This window comes from Nannospalax galili, unplaced genomic scaffold (assembly GCF_000622305.1).
Source record: "Nannospalax galili isolate Female #2095 unplaced genomic scaffold, S.galili_v1.0 scaffold56, whole genome shotgun sequence".
Lineage (NCBI taxonomy): Eukaryota > Metazoa > Chordata > Mammalia > Rodentia > Spalacidae > Nannospalax > Nannospalax galili.
Window position 1 is genome coordinate 2,362,197 of NW_008340065.1, and position 18,368 is coordinate 2,380,564.

The following is an 18,368-nucleotide window of genomic DNA, read 5'->3' on the forward strand; positions in this document are numbered from 1 at the left end:
AAATTCACTATTTGGACCATTTAAAATTTATAGTAATGATATTAGTACATGTACATTGATAAGTAACTAGTACCACCATCTTTGCCCAGAATTTCATCTTCACACTTCTCCCCCTTCTTTGGGGAAAGAAGGGTTTATTTGAAAAATTAGTCCTTGACAACAACTACCTTTCTATACTTTCTGCGTATGGATTTGTTGTTGTCGGTTTTTTTTTGGTCTTTTTGAGACTGGTTCTCCCTGTAGCCCCAGCTGTTCTCACTGTGTAGACCAGGCTGGTCTTCAACTCACAGAGATCTGCCTGTCTCTGCCTCTCAAGTGTTGAGATTAAAGATGTGGACCACCATGCCTGTCCTGTCCTGTCCTGTGGATTTCTCTTTGGTAACTTTGCAAAAAAAAAAACAAACACAACAAAATGAGTTGGGGATGTAGCTCAGTGGTAGAGTGATTACTTAGCTTGCACTAAGCCTTGGGTTTTGCTCCCTTCACCACCACCACTACCCCCCCCCGGGAGAGAGAGAGAGAGAGAGAGAGAGAGAGAGAGAGGGAGAGGGAGGGAGAGAGATGTTTCCCTTTTACTCTACTCTATGCTCCTATGTACTCAAGACTACTTTTGACACCAGGTATGAGGGGATATTTTCTTATACAAGTAATTCTTCAGTGGCTATCTGGTGTCCTCTAATTTAATTCAGTTTGGACATTCCTTACCTGAAATAGTGTCAGAGCATGGCAGATGCCAGTCTCGTGACTGGCATTTTTAACCAATCAGCTATAAATCTAGGTTCCCATGTCCCCCTCCTCAAGCTTAATTCTTTGCTAGAGTGGCTCACAGAATTCAGGGGAACACATAGACACTGGTTTATTATAAAGGATATTACAAAGGATACAGATAATAGGTAGATGGGAGAGATGGGAGGCGAGACTGCCAGGAGAGGTAAGGAATTTTTATACTCTCCACACACGCACTGCCCTTCAGAAAACTCTACACATTTGCCTACCCGGAAGCTCCTAGGAACCCTGTCCTTTTGCATTTTTATGGAGACCTCTCAATGTAGTCATGATCAATTAAATCCTTGGTGATTACCATAACTTTTGACACCTGTCCTTTCCCTGGGCCTTGGCCTTGAGCTGAAAGCTCCAACCCTCCAATACCATGGTTGGTTTCTTTGACAAATCAGCCTTATCTTTAGGCTTTCTAGGAGCCCAGCTAAAACTACCTCCTAAAACTAAGTGGGGGCTGGAGAAGTGGCTCAGCTAAGAGTGCTTGCTGCTCTTCCAAAGGACTGGAATCTGGTTCCTAGAACCAACATTAGGAAGCTCACAACCACCTATAACTCCAGCTCCAGGGAATCCATTGTTCTCTTCTAGCCTCCATGGATCCCCATACACAATGCAGCACACACTCAGAAATACACACATGCACCCAGGCACACATGCACACTTAAAAAACAAATCTTTACAAAACAAAAGATATAGCTGGGTGTGATGGCTCACACCTTTAATGTCAGCACTCGGGAGGCAGAGGCAGGTGGTTCTCCATGAGATTGAGCTAGTTCCAGATCAGCTGAGGCTCTAGGGAGACCCTCTTTCATAAAAGAAAAAACAAAGTAAAAATAGAAAAACCACGACCACCAAAAAATCCAAGAGCTAAAAGCTATCATTCAAGAGATTTAGGAGTATATGCCAAGTACTGGGGATGATGGCAAAGTATAGTTCCCAATATATTACCTCACATAAATGGAGCCATGCAGTATTTATCCTTTTGTTTGTCTTTGTTTAATATAATGTCAAAGTTTGCCAGTTTAACAGTGTGTCAAAATGCATTTCTTTTAATATTTGCATAGGATGCCAGTAGTATATTTAGTAAGTCTGTTATTGAGGATGGCTCCTATTACTGGTTACTTGCTGATAATACTCCAAGAGGCTTTTGTGTACACACATATACAACTGTTTCTGTCAGATAGGTTTCTAGAGTTAAACTTGGAAATGGATGGCATGTCTTTCTTTCAGTTTCAAGATCTCTCTTTTTTTTTTTTTTTTTTTTTTTTTTTTGTCTTTTCAGAGAGGGTCTCCCTGTAGCCTCAGCTGTCCTAGTGTCCTGGAACTATGTGGACCAGGTTGGCCTCGAATTCTCAGAGATCCACCTGCCTCTGCCTCCTAAGTGCTGGGATTAAAGGCGTGTGCCACCACACCTGGCTAAGATCTAATTTGGCTTTATTGTAATTCTAGAATTGGGCAGCATCCCATAAATAGAATACATTTTCACTATGCCTTCTAGTAATTTCAGCAGTTACTTCAGAAATGGAATGCAGTTTTTAAAAGACATCCGTCTGTCTGTCTGTCTGTCTGTCTGTCTGTCTGTCTGTCTATCTATCTATCTATCTATCTATCTATCATCTATCTATCAACAATTTGTCTAATCTATACTGCCTGTGTGTATGCATGTGTGTGCATATGTGAGCGCATACCACTGTATGCATGTAGAGGTCGGAGGACCACTTGCAGGGATCAGTTCTGCCCTTCCACTATGTGGAGATGAAACTTAGATTATCAGGTTTTACCCACTGAACCATCTTGCTGGTTCCTGAAATGGACTCTGATTTTAAGAGTTTGCCTTGAGACTGGAGAAATGGCTCAGTAGTTTAGAGCACTGGCTGCTCTTGCAAAGGATGGGACTTGGTTCCCACCACCCACATGGCAGCTAACAACCATCTATAACTCCAGTTCCAGGGGATCTGATGTACCCCTGCCACGGGCACTGCATGCATGTGGTGCACTTACACATATACAGGCAAAATATACACATATACATTAAAAAAAAATTTTTTTTTTAAAGTTTGCCTTTAAATGTTTAATTTTCCTAGATTTTTTTTTTTTAAACCTATGCTATTTCTTTTTAGGTTCTAGCCATAAATATTCTCGGTCGTTTCTTATTGAACAATGACAAAAATATTAGGTAAGTCAACTGAAAAATACCTTGTTTCTTCATTGTAAAAATTGTATTTTCAAGAGTGACTTTGCTGAAGATTATGTGTGTGTTATGTGATAGAACTTGAACTTAGAATTTAGTTTCAATCTAGTCTTAAAACTTCTGTTTTTAAAGGATTTCAAGATTTCTCTTTAGGTTTCATTTTTACTCCTAATTTTATTATAAGTCAAGAGCTAACTTCCTGTAAGGACTAAGTGGTGAATATTTTAGGCTTTGCTTCAACTCTGTAGCAGCTGCTCAGCTCTCTTTTTTGTGTATGTGTGTATTGCCTGCATGTAGATAAGTGCACCCGTGTCGTGCAGTGCTGAGGACAGAAGAGGCTGTCACATCCCCTGGAACTGGAGTTATGGACAGTTGTTAGCTGCCATGTGGGTTCTGTTCTTCTGCAAGAACATTCAGTGTTCCCAACCACTGAGCCATCTCTCCAGCCCCATCAACTCTGATTCTTAAGTGTGAAATGAACCATAGATGATATGTAAATGACATGTGTGGCTGTGGCAAATGAAATTGACTTTAAAAAGCAGGAAAGAGTTAGATTCTGGAGGCAGGTTGTCTGAAAAACAGAGGGTTGGATTTTGGAGACGGGTGGTCATTTCTTGACCCTCGTTCTATATGAAGAAGGAAAACACGTTTCAGGGTGCTAGAGAGATGGCTTAGTAGTTAAGAGCCCTGGCTGCTCTTGCAGAGGACCCAGGTTCGATTCCCAGAGTCCAGCTAACAACTGTCCTTAACTCCAGTTCTAGGGGAATTCAAAATTGTCTTCTGACCTGTACAGGCATTGCATGACATGGGTGTACTTACATACATGCAGGCATTACACTCATATACATAAAATAAAAATAGTTAAAAAATTTTTTGAGGGGGTCTTTTTAAGACAGTGTTTCTCTGTAGCCCCAGCTGGCCTGAACTGCTATGTAGACCAGGCTGGTCTTGAACTCACAGAGATCTGTCTGCCTCTCCCTCTCGAGTCCTGGGATTGAAGGTGTGCACCACCATGCCCAGCTTTAAAAAATTATTTTAAAAAGAAAAGAAAAAATACATTTCAGGTAGTAAATATTGAACACCTCTGAGAGTCTCAGCTACTTACTCTATGGGTGGACTGATAGTGTTATCTTGTACATGGTTTCTTTTGGATATGCATTTATCTCTTTCTTGCTAGATTTTCTAACTAGGAAAAACATTTTCTTTCTAATCATATTAATCATAAAAAGATGAGGAAACAAGGATTGTTTTAACATTGGGTTTTATTATTACTGGAGATAAGGTATTACTATATAGCCCTGACTGGCCTGGAACTTGCTGTTGTAGACCATGCTGGCTTTGAACTCACTGAGATTTACCTACCTCTGTCTCCCATGTGCTGAGATTAAATAGGCTGCATATCTGAGGCTAGTTTGTTTTATTTTGGTTTGGTTTTGGAGACATAGTACTAATATGTAACCAAGGCTGACTTCTTATGCAGTCTTCCTGTGTCTACCTCCTAATATCTGGGATTACAGGCTTGTAATACCTGGCTTTGGATCTTTTTTTTTTTTTTAATTGTGTGTGTGTGCACATACACACACACACACACACACACACACACACACACACACGTGCATGTGGAGATCAGAAGACAACTTTGTGAAGGTTTTTTTCTTCCCTTCTACCTTTATATGAGTTCTGGGGAACAGATTCACATTACCAGGCTGTGTGAGCATGCTGAGCCATATTGCTGGCCCCCATGACTTTGGATCTTAAATTCAGGTTTTTATAGTAGCAGTTTTAGTGCCAGTATCAAATAAAAGCAGAGAAAACTCAAATCATAAAATGAAAATAATTTCATCTTACATTTTGGGGGTAAGGCAGTATGAAAAATATGTGCTGTGTTTTTCTGTTCGGAAGATTTAAAAAGAATTGAGTCAGTTATTTTTAAAAGTTTAAATGGATGTTGTGGCCAGGCATGGTTGTGCACACCTTTAATCTCAGCACTCAGGAGGTAGAGGCAGATGAATCTAAGTGGCATGGAGGCCAGCCTGGTCTACATAGCACGTTCCAGGCCAGCCAGGGCTATATCATCAGAACCTATCTCAAAAAACAAATAATAAATAAAAAATGTGAGAGAAGGCTATATGCAGAGGTGCAGATGCAGAGGGACTCCTCCTCCTCCTCTTCTTCCTGCTCCTCCTCTTCCTGCTCCTCTTCCTCCTGCTCCTCCTCCTCCTATTCCTCCTGCTCCTGCTCCTCCTGCTCTACCTCCTGCTCCTCCTGCTCCTCCTCCTCTTCCTGCTCCTGTTCTTCATCTTCCTTCTGCTCCTTATATTCCTCCTCCTCCTCCTCCTCCTCCTCCTCCTCCTCCTCCTCTTCTCATTTTCTAACCCTTCCTCCTCCTCCTCCTCCTCCTGCTCTTCCTCCTCCTGACCCTGTTCCTGCTCACCTCTGTGTAGGGTAGGCTACTTCTTATGCCTTTATTCATTGCTTCATAGTCAACCATTCTGTCTTTACCTTTAGATATTTCTTTTTTTTTGAGTCTTTTTGAGACAGGATCTCCCTGTAGCCCCAGCTGTCCTGGAACTCACTATGTAGACCAGGCTGGCCTTGAACTCACAGAGATCTGCCTGCCTCTGCCTCCCAAGTGCGGGGATTAAAGGTGTGTGCACCACGCCCGGCTCCTTTAGATATTTCTAGATGCATGCACTCCAACATCCATTAGGCACTTTTGTTGTCATTATTTAAGCAGAGGTAATCTGTCCTGAATTTTACATTCTTCCTTTGTTCCATCCAGGTATGTTGCTCTGACATCTTTGTTGAAAACTGTGCAGACAGACCATAATGCAGTACAGAGGCACAGAAGTACAATCGTGGACTGTCTAAAAGATCTGGATGTCTCAATAAAACGGTAACAAATAGACTGTTTCTCACCTAGTATTTTTGTTAAGTGAAGTGAGAGATTATTGATAGGTCTGTGCCCTCAATCAATTTTGATAATTTGTAATAGTTTTAAGAGCTAAACGTTTAGTGTTTAGTCATTGTATTCTGGGATGAACTCTCTTTAGAGCAATGTGAATCCTTCTGATTGGCAAGAGAAGTGAATTGGGTACAAATATGCTGGGCAAAAGTTACTTAACAGAGGTACTGTGTTCTGTGTGCTGGAGGATGAAATTAAGGAGTGATCCATCGGCTAAGTGTCTTACCACTATGCTGAAACTCGATTACTGACAGCACACGTTTTTCACAGTACTTAGGACCCAGGATCCTGGAGGCAAGTGTGTTTCTCAGAGTAGTACATCTAGGAATGGCTGTTGGGCAGTTTGTACTCTCAAAAGGCATACAAACTAATGCTCTCCTGGTAGAACTGTGGATATTTGTAAAATTTGTAGTTAGCCTCAACAAAGTTTGATTCTTGTGTTCAAATCCAGAACAAAGTAGATTTAAAGTAATCTTTGAAGCTACAGTTAATAAACCTTTATTGATACTAAGTTCCTTTCATTTATATGGAACAGTGCTAGGTGCTTAGAAAATCTAGACATAAAACCCTGACTTAGCAACACCAACATTTTTTGTAGTGCTTTCCTGAAGATGTTTTTTTGGTCTCCCAGTAACCCCAGCTGGCCTGGAACTCGCTATATAGATCAAGCTGGCCTTGAACTCGACAAAGATCCTCCTACCTCTGCCTTCCAAGTGCTAGGATCAAAGGTGTGTATCACCACCTCCGACTTTGCTGAGGATTCTATAGCCTATTCTCAGTTGGTTCTTGGAGTAAACCACTGAGAGAGACTAGGAAGTACTTTCTATCTCTGATAGATTAATTAGAGCACAGTCACAAAGGGATCAAGTAACCTGCCCCAAACTTTAATCCTTGAAAGGGGCAATCCCGTGAATAGAAATCAAATCGTTCCACTTCTATTTTTGCTGTTTTTCTATAGCTTTTTGGGTTTTGAATTGAAAAAAATCTGTGTTTTTAATAGAAGATAGAGCAGTAAGACTCGAGACCCTGGAGCCAAGTGTTCCCAACTTCAAATTGTGATTCTTCCCTTAATAGACTAGGTGAGAGTCCTTAAGCTTTCAATGAATTGGTTGCCTCATATGTTAAGTGAAGCTAGAGGATCACCCACTTTCCACCTACTTTGGTGGGTTATACAAGACTATATATATATATATATCCATGTATAAACTTTAATATTTTATTAAATATTAGTTATCTTTCTTTAAGGATTGAATTACTACTGCTTGTATATTAGTTAATGTGGAATCATTTTGTGCTTACCAGTTTTTTGAAAATTGTTTGCGACATGGTCTCTCTCTGTCTCCTTGGCGGGCCTTGAATTCACAGGGATCCACCTGTTTTCTAAGTGCTGGGATTAAAAGCATATGCCATCGCATTTGGCCCTACTATAATTTTTTTGCATACTTTTTTTTGTTTTTTTGAGACTAAGTCTTAGTACATAGCCCTGAGTGGCCTGGAGCTTGTGATTTTTCTGCCTCTGCCTCTCAGTGCAAGGATTATATTCAGGAACCACCATTCCTACTATAATTTTTTTGCATACTTTTTTTTTTGTTTTTTGATACTGAGTCTTAGTACATAGCCCTGAGTGGCCTGGAGCTTGTGATTTTTCTGCCTCTGCCTCTCAGTGCAAGGATTATATGCAGGAGCCACCATTCCTTTTTTTTTTCTTTCTTTTTTTCTTTTTTTTGAGTCAGGGTCTTGTGTAGCCTAGGCTTTTACTGAAAAGGGTCTTGGAAGCTGAGAATGACCTCGAACTTTTTTAAAAATATTTTATTATTTTTATTTTATGTGTTTACATGTATTGCCTGCATGTATGTGAGTGCACCCATGTCATGCAATGTCTCGGAGGTCAGAGGAGGGCTTCGGATTCCCCTGGAACTGGAGTTAGGGATGGTTCATAGCTGCCATGTGGGTGCTGGGAATTGAATCCAGGTCCTCTGCAAGAGCAGTTGGTGCTCTTAACTGCTGAACCATCTCCCCAGCCCATGACCTTGAACTTTTGATCCTCCTGTCTCTACTTCTTGAGTGCTGGGATTGCAGGCATGACCCACCATACTCAAATTTCTGTGGTGCTAGAAATTGGAACCTAGAGCTCTGAACATTTAGGCAAGCTGGAGCTACACTTCCAGCCCTCTGCTTTCTACCTTGTGAGCTGAACATTCCTAGTTAGATGGAGGTGAAGTATAATAAAAGTAGAATATGGTAAACAACTGTCACATTTTAAAAGAATGCAAAGCGGCATTATTATTGGGCAATGATTAAAAAAAAACTTTAGTTTATGGGTATGAGTACTTTGCCTGCGTACATATATAAATATATATATTTATCTACACTAGTGTGTGCAATGCCTGCAGAGGTTAGAAGAGAGGGTTAGACCCCCTGGAACCAGAGTTACAGATGGTTGTTAACTGACATGGGTGCTAGGACCTGAATCCAAGTCCTCTGTAAGAGCAGCCAGTTCTCTTAATGGCTGAGCCATCTCTTCAGCCCCCTGGGCAATAATTTTTTTGCCTTTCTTTTTGAGCCTCATTTCTTTAAATTTTCAGTTTTATAGAAAGTATTGTTGAACTGCATTATTAGAATATTTCTTACAGGTTGTTTGTTTGTTTTAAAAGATAGGATATCATGTAACTCGGATCAGTCCTGAATTAGCTCTGTAGCTGAGGATGCTATTCAGCTCCTGATCCTCTTAACCTCTACCTCCCAAGTGCTGGGTTTGCAGGCATGTGCCCATACCCATATTCTTGTTGGAGTTTTTGAGAAAAGTGTTGCATAAGAATTCACAATATCAGAGCTAGCATATGAATAAATTTTCTTGCTGTGTATTCAGAGAACATACCTGGCTATTTGTGCCATTCCCATTGTAAATGTCATATTTGTCCCCCCCCCCCTTTTTTTTTCCTCTCTGCAAGGCGTGCAATGGAATTGAGTTTTGCCCTGGTAAATGGGAATAATATCCGAGGCATGATGAAGGAATTACTTTATTTTCTGGATTCATGTGAGCCAGAATTTAAAGCAGATTGTGCGTCTGGAATCTTTCTTGCTGCAGAAAAGTAAGATTTAATTTTTTTAATCTGTATTGGTAAAAGGTGCTTGGAACTTTGTGAAAGTATCTTACAAGCATGAAGTCAAGTGGGTTGCTGCAGACATGTTAAAGCATGTGAGGTTTATTTTGGATTCTGAATTATAAGTTAGCTGTTAAGGAAAGCCAATATTGAAATAGGCTAAGACGAAATATAATTTGCCTTTTTTGAAATTTCTCCCAATCTGTTTGTTAGCCTCTCATCTGTGGTACTGTTTTTATGAAGGTAAAAAAAGTTCAAGGGTCCGAAGTTCTGTGTAAAACCTGAAGCACAAAGTTGATTTTATAGTGTAACGATTCTTTCTCTTCTTTCCGCTCTGAATTTGAAGGAACGGGTTCTCAGTCCTGCTCTTCCCAATGTCTGGGGAAAGTCTTTTGTTCTCATCCCCCCCCCCCCCGTTTTTCTTTTCTTTTGGGGGTCTTTTTGAGACAGGGTCTCCCTGTAATCCCAGGAGGCCCGGAACTCACCGAGATCTGCCTGCCTCTGCCTCCTGAGTGCTGGGATTGAAAGTGTGCATCACCACAGAAACTCCAGTTTTCTCTTTTCTTTCTTTCTTTTTTTTTTTCGTCTTTTTGAGACAGAGTCTCCCTGTAGCCCCAGCTGTCCTAGAACTCACTATGTAGACCAGGCTGGCCTTGAATTCACAGAGATCCGCCTGCCTCTTCTCCTAAGTGCTGGGACTACAGGTGTGCGCCACCACACCCGGCAGTTTTCTCTTTTCATGTGTGTATGTTTGTGCATGTGTGGGTGCATGTACACATGGGTCTGCATTAGTGTAGATGTGAGTGCATGTTTTAGGCCTGAAGTTGATGTCTGGAATCATTTTCAGTCACTCTTCCACCTTACTCTTTGAGGGAAGGTCTCAGGCAAAAACAGAGCTACCCCATTTGGATAAGTCTCAGTAGTCAGCTTGCTTTGGGGATTCCCTGTTTCCTCCTTTCAGGCTAGACTTACAGCCAGGCTGCCACACCCACCTTCATTTATATAGGTCTGGGGATCCAGACTCTGCTCCTCAGGCTTGCACAGCAAGTATTTTAAGCACTGAGCCATCTTCTCAACCCTCTTTGTTTATTCTTTATCTTCTTCCCTGATCTATAATTTGTCTTTTGAGAAACTGGGGCAAAGTCCTGTTTTTTTCTTCAGCTCAACTACTATTATAATAGAAATGCAAGTTTGATTATATTTGATCATTCATTGAAATGTGATTTCTGCTAGTTTAATAGAATTGCTAACCTAGGGTACCTGCCAAAGAACAGGGTTTTTGAAGTCTCTGAATACAGTGCACTTTACAGATTTCAGTGTTCTCACCCTGTGCCATTGTCTTCTCAGGTATGCACCTTCCAAGAGGTGGCATATCGATACAATCATGCGAGTCCTGACGACGGTAAGTAGCTGTTTAAGCCCAGACTGTATGCTAGGTGCACTTAGAAATGGGGTAGATAAAGCCTTTGTTCCGTGGAGCGTACACTCGGGAGAGATTGGAAATACGTAACAGATGAGAAAAATCCATGACATAATGCAAAGAAGGGATAGATGTGTAACATAAAAGCTGAAACAGCATGGGGGAGTACAACTGATAGCAAGCTATGGTGGTATGAATCTGACTGGCGAAGGGTTGGAAGTAGTGTAGTCAGAGGTGGTGTCAGAGGAGGTACATTGGAGTAATGAGCTTAGTGAAAGGAGGGACAGCCATGCGAAGATCTTGGGGAAGAGAGTCCTAATCATTGGGGACAGTAAGAGGAAAGGCCTGGGGTAGCAACAGACTTGGCCTGCTGAACAACAGTGAAAAGACAAGTGGGGCCAGCAGAGGCAGCGAGGCAGATAGATTGGGATGAAACAGAAACAGGAGCCAGATCATGCAGGGCCCATCGGGTTCAGACCTTATTTAATATGATAGGAAGATGTTGCTGTTCTTTGCCTTGCAGCTTTAGGAATCACACCCTAGGCCTTGCACACACTGGGCAAACACTCTAACTCTGAGCCAATCCCTCACTTAGTTATTGCAAAGTTTCAGATGTTACATTCATTTTATAGCTTCTGTTTAATGTGTGTCCTTTCTTTGGCATTCTTCTAGGATGTGAGGGTTTCTTTGTTTTGTTAACCAGTTAGCTCAGAGTGTGATTGCAGAGTAAGGAGATAAACTGGGTCATGACTAGAAGTGGGTGCCAGAAAGGGCAGTATTTACAAAAATGGCTGCATTAAAATTAGAGACTTGTTAAAGCAAAGAGAAAACTTATATCTCCAACACTTAAGTAGGAGAAAACATTTGTCACGATAGCATATTTATTTATTTTTCTTTGTTTTTATGAGACAGGATCTCCCTGTAGCCCCAGCTGGCCTGGAGCTTATGTAGACCAGGCTGACCTCTATCTCAGAGATCCACCTACCTCTGTTCCTGAGTGCCACCATACCCAGCTAATAATTTAAATACATAAATAAGCTAGGAAAGAAATTGGATGAATGAAATAATTGGTATTCGAATAAGCAGTTCACAAAAAGAGAAGGAAATGTCTAACAAATGAAAACACCTTTATTAGTAAAGAAATAGTAAAATGGCTGGGCGTGGTGGTGCTCGCCTTTAATCCCAGCACTTGGGAGGCAGAGGCAGGTGGATCTCTGTGAGTTCAAGGCCAGCCTGGTCTACATAGTGAGTTCCAGGACAGTTGGGCCTACAGGGAGACCCTGTCTCAAAAAGACCAAAAAAAAAAAAGAAAGAAAGAACTAGTAAAATGAAAACAAAGCAAGATTTTATTTTTATTTTAATATTTTATTGTGTATGAGTATACTGCCTGCATGTATGTTAAGTGTACCTGTGTTGTGCAGTGCCCTTGGGAGTCAGAAGAGGGCATCAAATCCCCTGGAACTGGAGTTATGGGTGGTTGTTAGCTGCCTTATGGGTACTGGGATTCGAACTCATGTCCTCTGCAAGAGCAGCCAGTGCACTTAACTGAGTGTTCCAGTCCCCTTTTGCCTTTTTTGAGACTGGGTCTCATGTAGCTCAGGCTGGCCTTAACTGGGTATGCAGTTAAGGATGGCTTTAAGTTCCTGATCATCTGCCTGGTTTCTGAGTATCATTCTAGGGATGCTCTGCCATACCTGGCCTCAAACTTTGTCTTTTTGAGACAAGGTCTCACTGTGATTCCCAGGCTGGCCATCCAGTTAGTTGGGAGGTCAGGTGTGAGCAGCTCTCTTGGCTTCTGTTATACTTTGAAATACAAAGTTGATTAAAAAAATAAACATGCCAGGCATGGTGGCACATGCCTTTAATCTCAGCACTGAGGAGGCAGAAGCAGGTGGTCTCTGTGAGATAGAGGGCAGCCTGGTCTCTTTAGTGAGTTCCACGCCAGCTAGGGGCTACAGGGAGACCCTGTCTTAAAAATAAAGAGGGCTGGCAGGTGGTTCAGCAGGTGAAGGTGTCTGAAGACCTGAGTTATATCCCCTGGAATGTTAGAAGAGAGAACTGAGTCTTGAAAGCTGTCCTCTGATTTCTATACATACATGATAGACATCCACAAACATATGTATGCATGCACATAAAATAAATGAAATTGTAATAAAGATTTTTTTAAATGGCGAAAAAGCAAGCCACATTCTTCACTTGATGGAGGTATAACATGGTGATATCTTTTCAAAGTGCAGTTTGGTAACGTAGCAAAAATATTAATGTGTTTTGCTTCATTAATTTTTAGTACTTTGACTTGGATGAATAAAAAAACAAGTGTACAAAAATGTACATGCAAAAATACTCGTCTTAATTTTATTTTTTAATGGCATCAAACTCAGTGGAAGGTGTGGTGGTGCACACTTTTAATTCCAGCACTCAGGAGGCAGAAGCAGGCAGATGTCTGAGTTTGAGGCTAGCCTGGTCTATATAGCAAGTTCCAGGCCAGCCAATGCTACATAGTGAGACCATGTTTCAATAATACCCCTAAAAACTGGAAGTAGTTGTTAGTACTCAAAGGTGAATTGGTCCAGGAAATTATGATTTAGGTGCATTTATTACTTGACATGGTGGCTTATACTTGTAATCTTAGCACTTGAGAGGCTGAGGCAAGAGGATTGTCATGAGTTGAAGGCTAGCCTGGGCTATAGAGTCAGTTCTAGGCCACTTTAGGCTGCATAGTAAGACCCTACCATTATACAAAACAACAGTGAAAATGTATTTGTTGCATGGAATTCTGTCTGGGACATACTAGTTTTTATTTTGCCTAGAAGGCTAAAAGTTAATAAATGTTATTGATAATGAGAAATAAGTATATTCTAACAACACCCTCACCCCACCCCCCAAAAAAAACCCATGATGAAATGGGACGTTCATTCTTTGTTGTTGTTTTTTTTTTTTTTTGTGAGCCTCCAAAAAAGGGGAAAATTAGAGCTCCTATCGGAAATACTTAGGTAAGCTGGAAACTGGAAATGCTTCTGCTTTTCATTCTTCCAGCTGACTTGTGGTGATTGTATAATTTTTCTTCAGCCCTTTAAATTTTTTTTCTTTAATTTGTGTGTGTGCGCACATGCATGCACATGCGCCTGTGGATATCAGAGGACCTTTCAGGAGTTGGTTCTCTCTTTGTATCATGTAGGCTGTCATCAGCCTTGGTGGCAAGTGCCCTGGGAGCCATCGTGCTGACCCCTTTAGCCTTTTTTTTTTTTTTTTTTTTAAGTACTTTATTTTATTTTTTTATTTTATGTGTATGAGTGTATTGCCTGCATGTATGTGAGTACACCCGTGTCATGCAATGCCGCAGAGGTCAGAAGAGGGCTTCGGATTCCCCTGGAACTGGAGTTAAGAATGGTTCATAGCCATCATGTTGGTGCTGGGACTCAAACTTGGGTGCTCTGCAAGTGCAGTCAGTGCTCTTAACTGCTGAGCCATCTCTCTAGCCCCCCCTTTAGCCTTTTGATGTGCTGAATTATATTAGTTGCATTCTGAATGTTGAACCAGCTTTTCAAACCTGGAACAAATCCCTGTAATTGTGTTGCATCAATCTTTATACACATTGTAGGGTTTAATTTGCTTTTTTTTTTTTTTTTTTTTTTTTTTTTTTATTTGAGACAGGGTCTCTGTAGCCCAAGTTGGCCTGGAACTCACTATGTAGACCAGGTTGGCTTCAGTCTCACAGAGATCCACCAGCTTCTGCCTCCCAAGTGCTGGGATTAAAGGCCTGTGCCATCATGCCCAGCTGATTTGCTTCTGTTTTGTACTTAAATTCATGAAAGATAGTAGTTGAGTGCTTTCTTTGGTCATATTTCATTTAGAAATATGCTATTTTATCTCCAGATGGATTTTTCAAATATTCTTGCATCAGTAATACCTAGTTTAATATTATTGTAATCTAAGAACATGTTTTGTTTTGAGACAGGGTCTAGTCCAAGCTGGCCTGAATTTAGTATGACCTGGTCTGACCTTGAACTTGTGGCAATCCTCCTGCTTCAGCCAACCAACTGCTGAGGTTGCAGGTGCAAGCCACTGTGCACCTTACGTGTATGATTTCTGTTCTTTTTGTGAGGCAGTGTCTCAGTATGGAGCCCTTGATTTCTATTCTTGTAAATTCATTAAGCTAAGCTAATTCTTATGGCCAGAAATGTAGTTTTTTTGTTTTGTTTTGTTTTTGAGTCAGTATGAATTTGGGAAAAGGCATGTTTTATTGTTGGATACAGTAGTTTACAGTTCTTAGATTGTGGTGATGCTCTCTCTTTGAAAGCACTCTACTCTAAAAGGGAAGTCTGCAAATACGTAAAGCACACCACAGATTACTAGCTTCTTAGCTTCCCACTTTCCTTTTGCCCATTTTTTTTTTCGTGTTTATTAATAATGAGAGTTCTAATACTTCAAGTCACCTCTGCTGTTCTATTCAGCAATGGGTGAGGGACCACGGCTGGCTGACACTAGGCAGGATTCTGTTGTCCTGTTCAGTTAGTTATGATGCTCTTTTCTTTTCCCCACAGGTTAAGTAGCTTTACTTGTCATGGTTGCAGGTACTGCCTAGGTCCTATTAGTTGGGAGCACAGCAAAGAGATGAGGTTGAAAAAGAAAAAGCTGGTTCTTGTGGAACAAACTTGTAATCCTAGTTACTTGGGAGCTTGAGGCAAGGGAAGCAAAAGTTCAAGGCCTTTAAGGCCTGCCTGGACGACTTAGACTGTGGTTCCAAAATAAAAAATGAGCTGGGGAGATGGCTCAGCTAGGTACCATGCTAAGCAAATATGAGGGCCTGAGTTTGATTCCCCAGCACCATGTAAAGAAAAAAGCTGGGCGTAGTGGAGCACTCCTAGAGTCCCAGCATTGGGGAAGCAGAGAGATTCCTGGAGCTCACTGGCCTAGCTAAATTGGTAAGCTCCAGGCTCAGTAAGAGACACTGTCTCCCAAAATACAGTAGACATTGACCTCTGACTGCCACATGCACATGATATATGTGTACCTGAATCGGCCACACACAGACACATACACAGTAAAAATCAAAAAGGGCTGGAGGTAAGGTTCAGTGGTAGAGCACTTGCCTAGCATGTACAAAGCCCTGGGCTCAATCTGTGCCAGGCCTAAATAAATTTGTGAATAAAATACAAAGTATCTTCCATCCCTAGGACTATTACTGATGTATAATATTTCTAAATACTGGTTTTCAAATGACTATGTGATATTTTAAATAAGATTGTTTTTTTAAAAGTTAATATGCTATACTGGGGTATGGTTTAGTGATAGAGTGTTTGCCTAGCATTTGTTAAAACCCTAGGTTTGATCCCAACACTGAGTTTGTATGCCCACCACAAAACAACAGAGTTCATATGACCGTTCTCACTGTACACGGGTGCCCCCACTTCCTTCCCCCAGTCTACCAGCCTCTTGCCTATTGGGCTTTAACACGGTGTCAGGGGGTTGTGGGAAAGCAGAGCTGGTAATTTAAGTTTCCAGTGAAAACATTCTTTAAATTTTTGAAATTCAGGGTTTACTTAAGTAGAAAAAAAAAAATTCTTGGAATTTTGAAACTTTGGATTTTAATTTTGACAGAGATGATTCTTTTCTTTTGGTAGAATTAAAGGTTTCATGTGTTTTAGTTAGACTTTTACATTTTTGTTAGCTTCGGCTGTTTACGGACCTGAAAAGCAGAACCACGTTTAGCTTTGAGAGTATTTTGTGGTGTTTTTTCAACAATAGTGGGCAAAACTGTTGAACAGTATTTGTTATCATTGCTGTGTGTTCTAGGGTAATTCTGCATTTCCTTTTAGGCAGGAAGTTACGTTCGTGATGATGCAGTCCCCAACTTGATCCAGTTAATAACCAATAGTGTCGAGATGCATGCCTATACCGTCCAGCGCTTGTACAAGGCAATTCTTGGTGATTATTCTCAAGTAAGTACTTCATTTGCTGTTAGTCTACTTGGGAAGCATACTCTCATCATCCCTCTCTCTCTCTCTCTCTTTAAAATCCCCCTCCCTCCTCCATGTCATTAATACTCCACATATAAAAAGTTTTGAACTTCATGATTAGGTGATGTATAATTTACGTTAAATGTTCTTGGGGGTTGAGGCAATAGCTAAGTTCTTGAGTTTGCAAGCATGAGTTTGATCCCCAGAACTCAATGCTTACAAAAAATCCAGGTGTGGTTGTAAAAGGTTATAATCCCAGATCTGGAGAGGAGAAGACAGGCAGATAACAGCTAGTGAGGATGCAACTGAAGAGACATTTCAGTGGTTAAATTAGCACTTGCTGTACAAGCGGCAATCATGAGGACCATAGTTTGGATCCCCACACCCTACACAAGCTGGGTAGCTAGACTACCTGTATCCATGAGCTCTGTGATCAACTGAGAGACCCTGCCCCAGTGAATAATGTGGAAAGTGAGTGAGAAAGACTCCCGATGCCAATCTTGAACCTTCACTCACACATGCACATGTATGCACAAATACTATACAGAAAATAAGGAGGACAGTGCCCGAGGAGGAACACCAAAGGCTGTCTTATGGCCTCCACTTGTGCACAAACACACAGTATTTTGGGAAGATTGAAGTCTTTGGCTTTCTTTGGCAGCAACCCTTGGTACAAGTGGCTGCATGGTGCATAGGTGAATATGGAGATCTTCTTGTGTCTGGCCAGTGTGAAGAGGAAGAACCTATTCAGGTATCCCACTGTTACTCTTGGCTAAGAAGGGGAGAAGCAATGTTTTGGATTAGAAGAAGAGTAATGTGTAATGAGGAGTTGAAGTTGATCCTTTGGAAACTTTTTAATGAAGTAATGTAGAATTGTATTTGGAAACCTAGCATTGATGGAAGTGTTAACCTCTTGAGTCACTGTAAGATTTCAAAACCATTTTAGTGGGGTTGGGAATGTAGCTCAGTTGTAGATGGTGGTAGATTCAATCTCCAGTACCCAAAACAAAAACATGACTGCTTTATACCTCACTCTTCAGCCTGGCAAACTGAATTATGGTTTCTCTTACCCTGTGGTGATTAGGAGAAAAGGGACACGTATTCATATCTGCATTTGCTCTCTGGAGGATTGATTTTTGAGAGTGTCTTGGCGACAACCTTTGAACTGTTTGTGTCTTATATATTTCTTGTTCTGCCACTTAAACTAGAATAGCCCCCCAAGCTCCAGCAGTCTTTTTTTTTTTTTTAACCTGCTTCTGATGAGTGGAACAGCATAGCACAAGCTGTGTTAGAGGCTCTTGCAGTAGTTGGTAGCATCCTCTGATTGTTACCATTCATTCTACATTCTGTCTTCTTTTTCCTTCCCAGGTAACTGAGGACGAAGTTTTAGATATTTTAGAAAGTGTCCTAATCTCTAATATGTCCACCTCTGTGACACGAGGTTATGCTCTCACTGCCATTATGAAGCTGTCTACTCGATTTACCTGTACTGTAAAGTGAGTATTGAGGAGTAGAGCCAGTAGTTTGTTCTGTGTATGTGCTTGTGTGTAGTATATGCATGTGCACATGCTTGTGTGTGTGTGTGTGTGTGTGCACGTGTGTGTGCATGCACGTGCGCATGTATGCATGCATGTGGAGGCCAGAGGTTGACATTGGGTATCTTCATCCTATCACTCTTCACCTTTTGAAGACAGGGTTTTTTGTCTCGCTGAACCTGGAGCTCATTGATTTGGCAAGACTAGCTGGCCAGCAAGCCTCAGGGAACCCCTGTGTCTCCCTCATCACTAGATTACAGACTCTCTCCACCACACTTGACTTTTTATGTGGTGCCTGGGGATCTGAGCTCAGGTCCTCATGCTTGTGTGGGAACCACTGACTGAGCCACCTCCCTAGCCTCTTCCATAATTTAAGAAATGGTTTATTATGGCTTGAGAATGTAGCCCATTTAATA

At 41.2% G+C, this 18,368-nt stretch overlaps 1 protein-coding gene and 1 non-coding gene across 4 annotated transcripts in view; both read left to right on the plus strand.

The window, feature by feature from the left end:
- Positions 1-18,368, plus strand: part of Ap1g1 (adaptor related protein complex 1 subunit gamma 1) — a 99,574-nt gene that overhangs the window by 60,165 nt on the left and 21,041 nt on the right. For all 3 annotated transcript variants that reach the window (XM_008834957.1, XM_008834954.2, XM_008834955.3), the window contains 7 exons: positions 2,898-2,953; positions 5,751-5,864; positions 8,885-9,025; positions 10,385-10,439; positions 16,277-16,399; positions 17,079-17,168; positions 17,786-17,913. In XM_008834957.1, coding sequence (XP_008833179.1) covers positions 2,898-2,953; positions 5,751-5,864; positions 8,885-9,025; positions 10,385-10,439; positions 16,277-16,399; positions 17,079-17,168; positions 17,786-17,913 — 707 coding nt within the window. The remainder of the gene's footprint in view (positions 1-2,897; positions 2,954-5,750; positions 5,865-8,884; positions 9,026-10,384; positions 10,440-16,276; positions 16,400-17,078; positions 17,169-17,785; positions 17,914-18,368) is intronic.
- On the plus strand, positions 6,109-6,193 carry LOC115070673. The gene has a single exon (XR_003849825.1). It is a non-coding gene; the product is annotated as a small nucleolar RNA SNORD71 (small nucleolar RNA).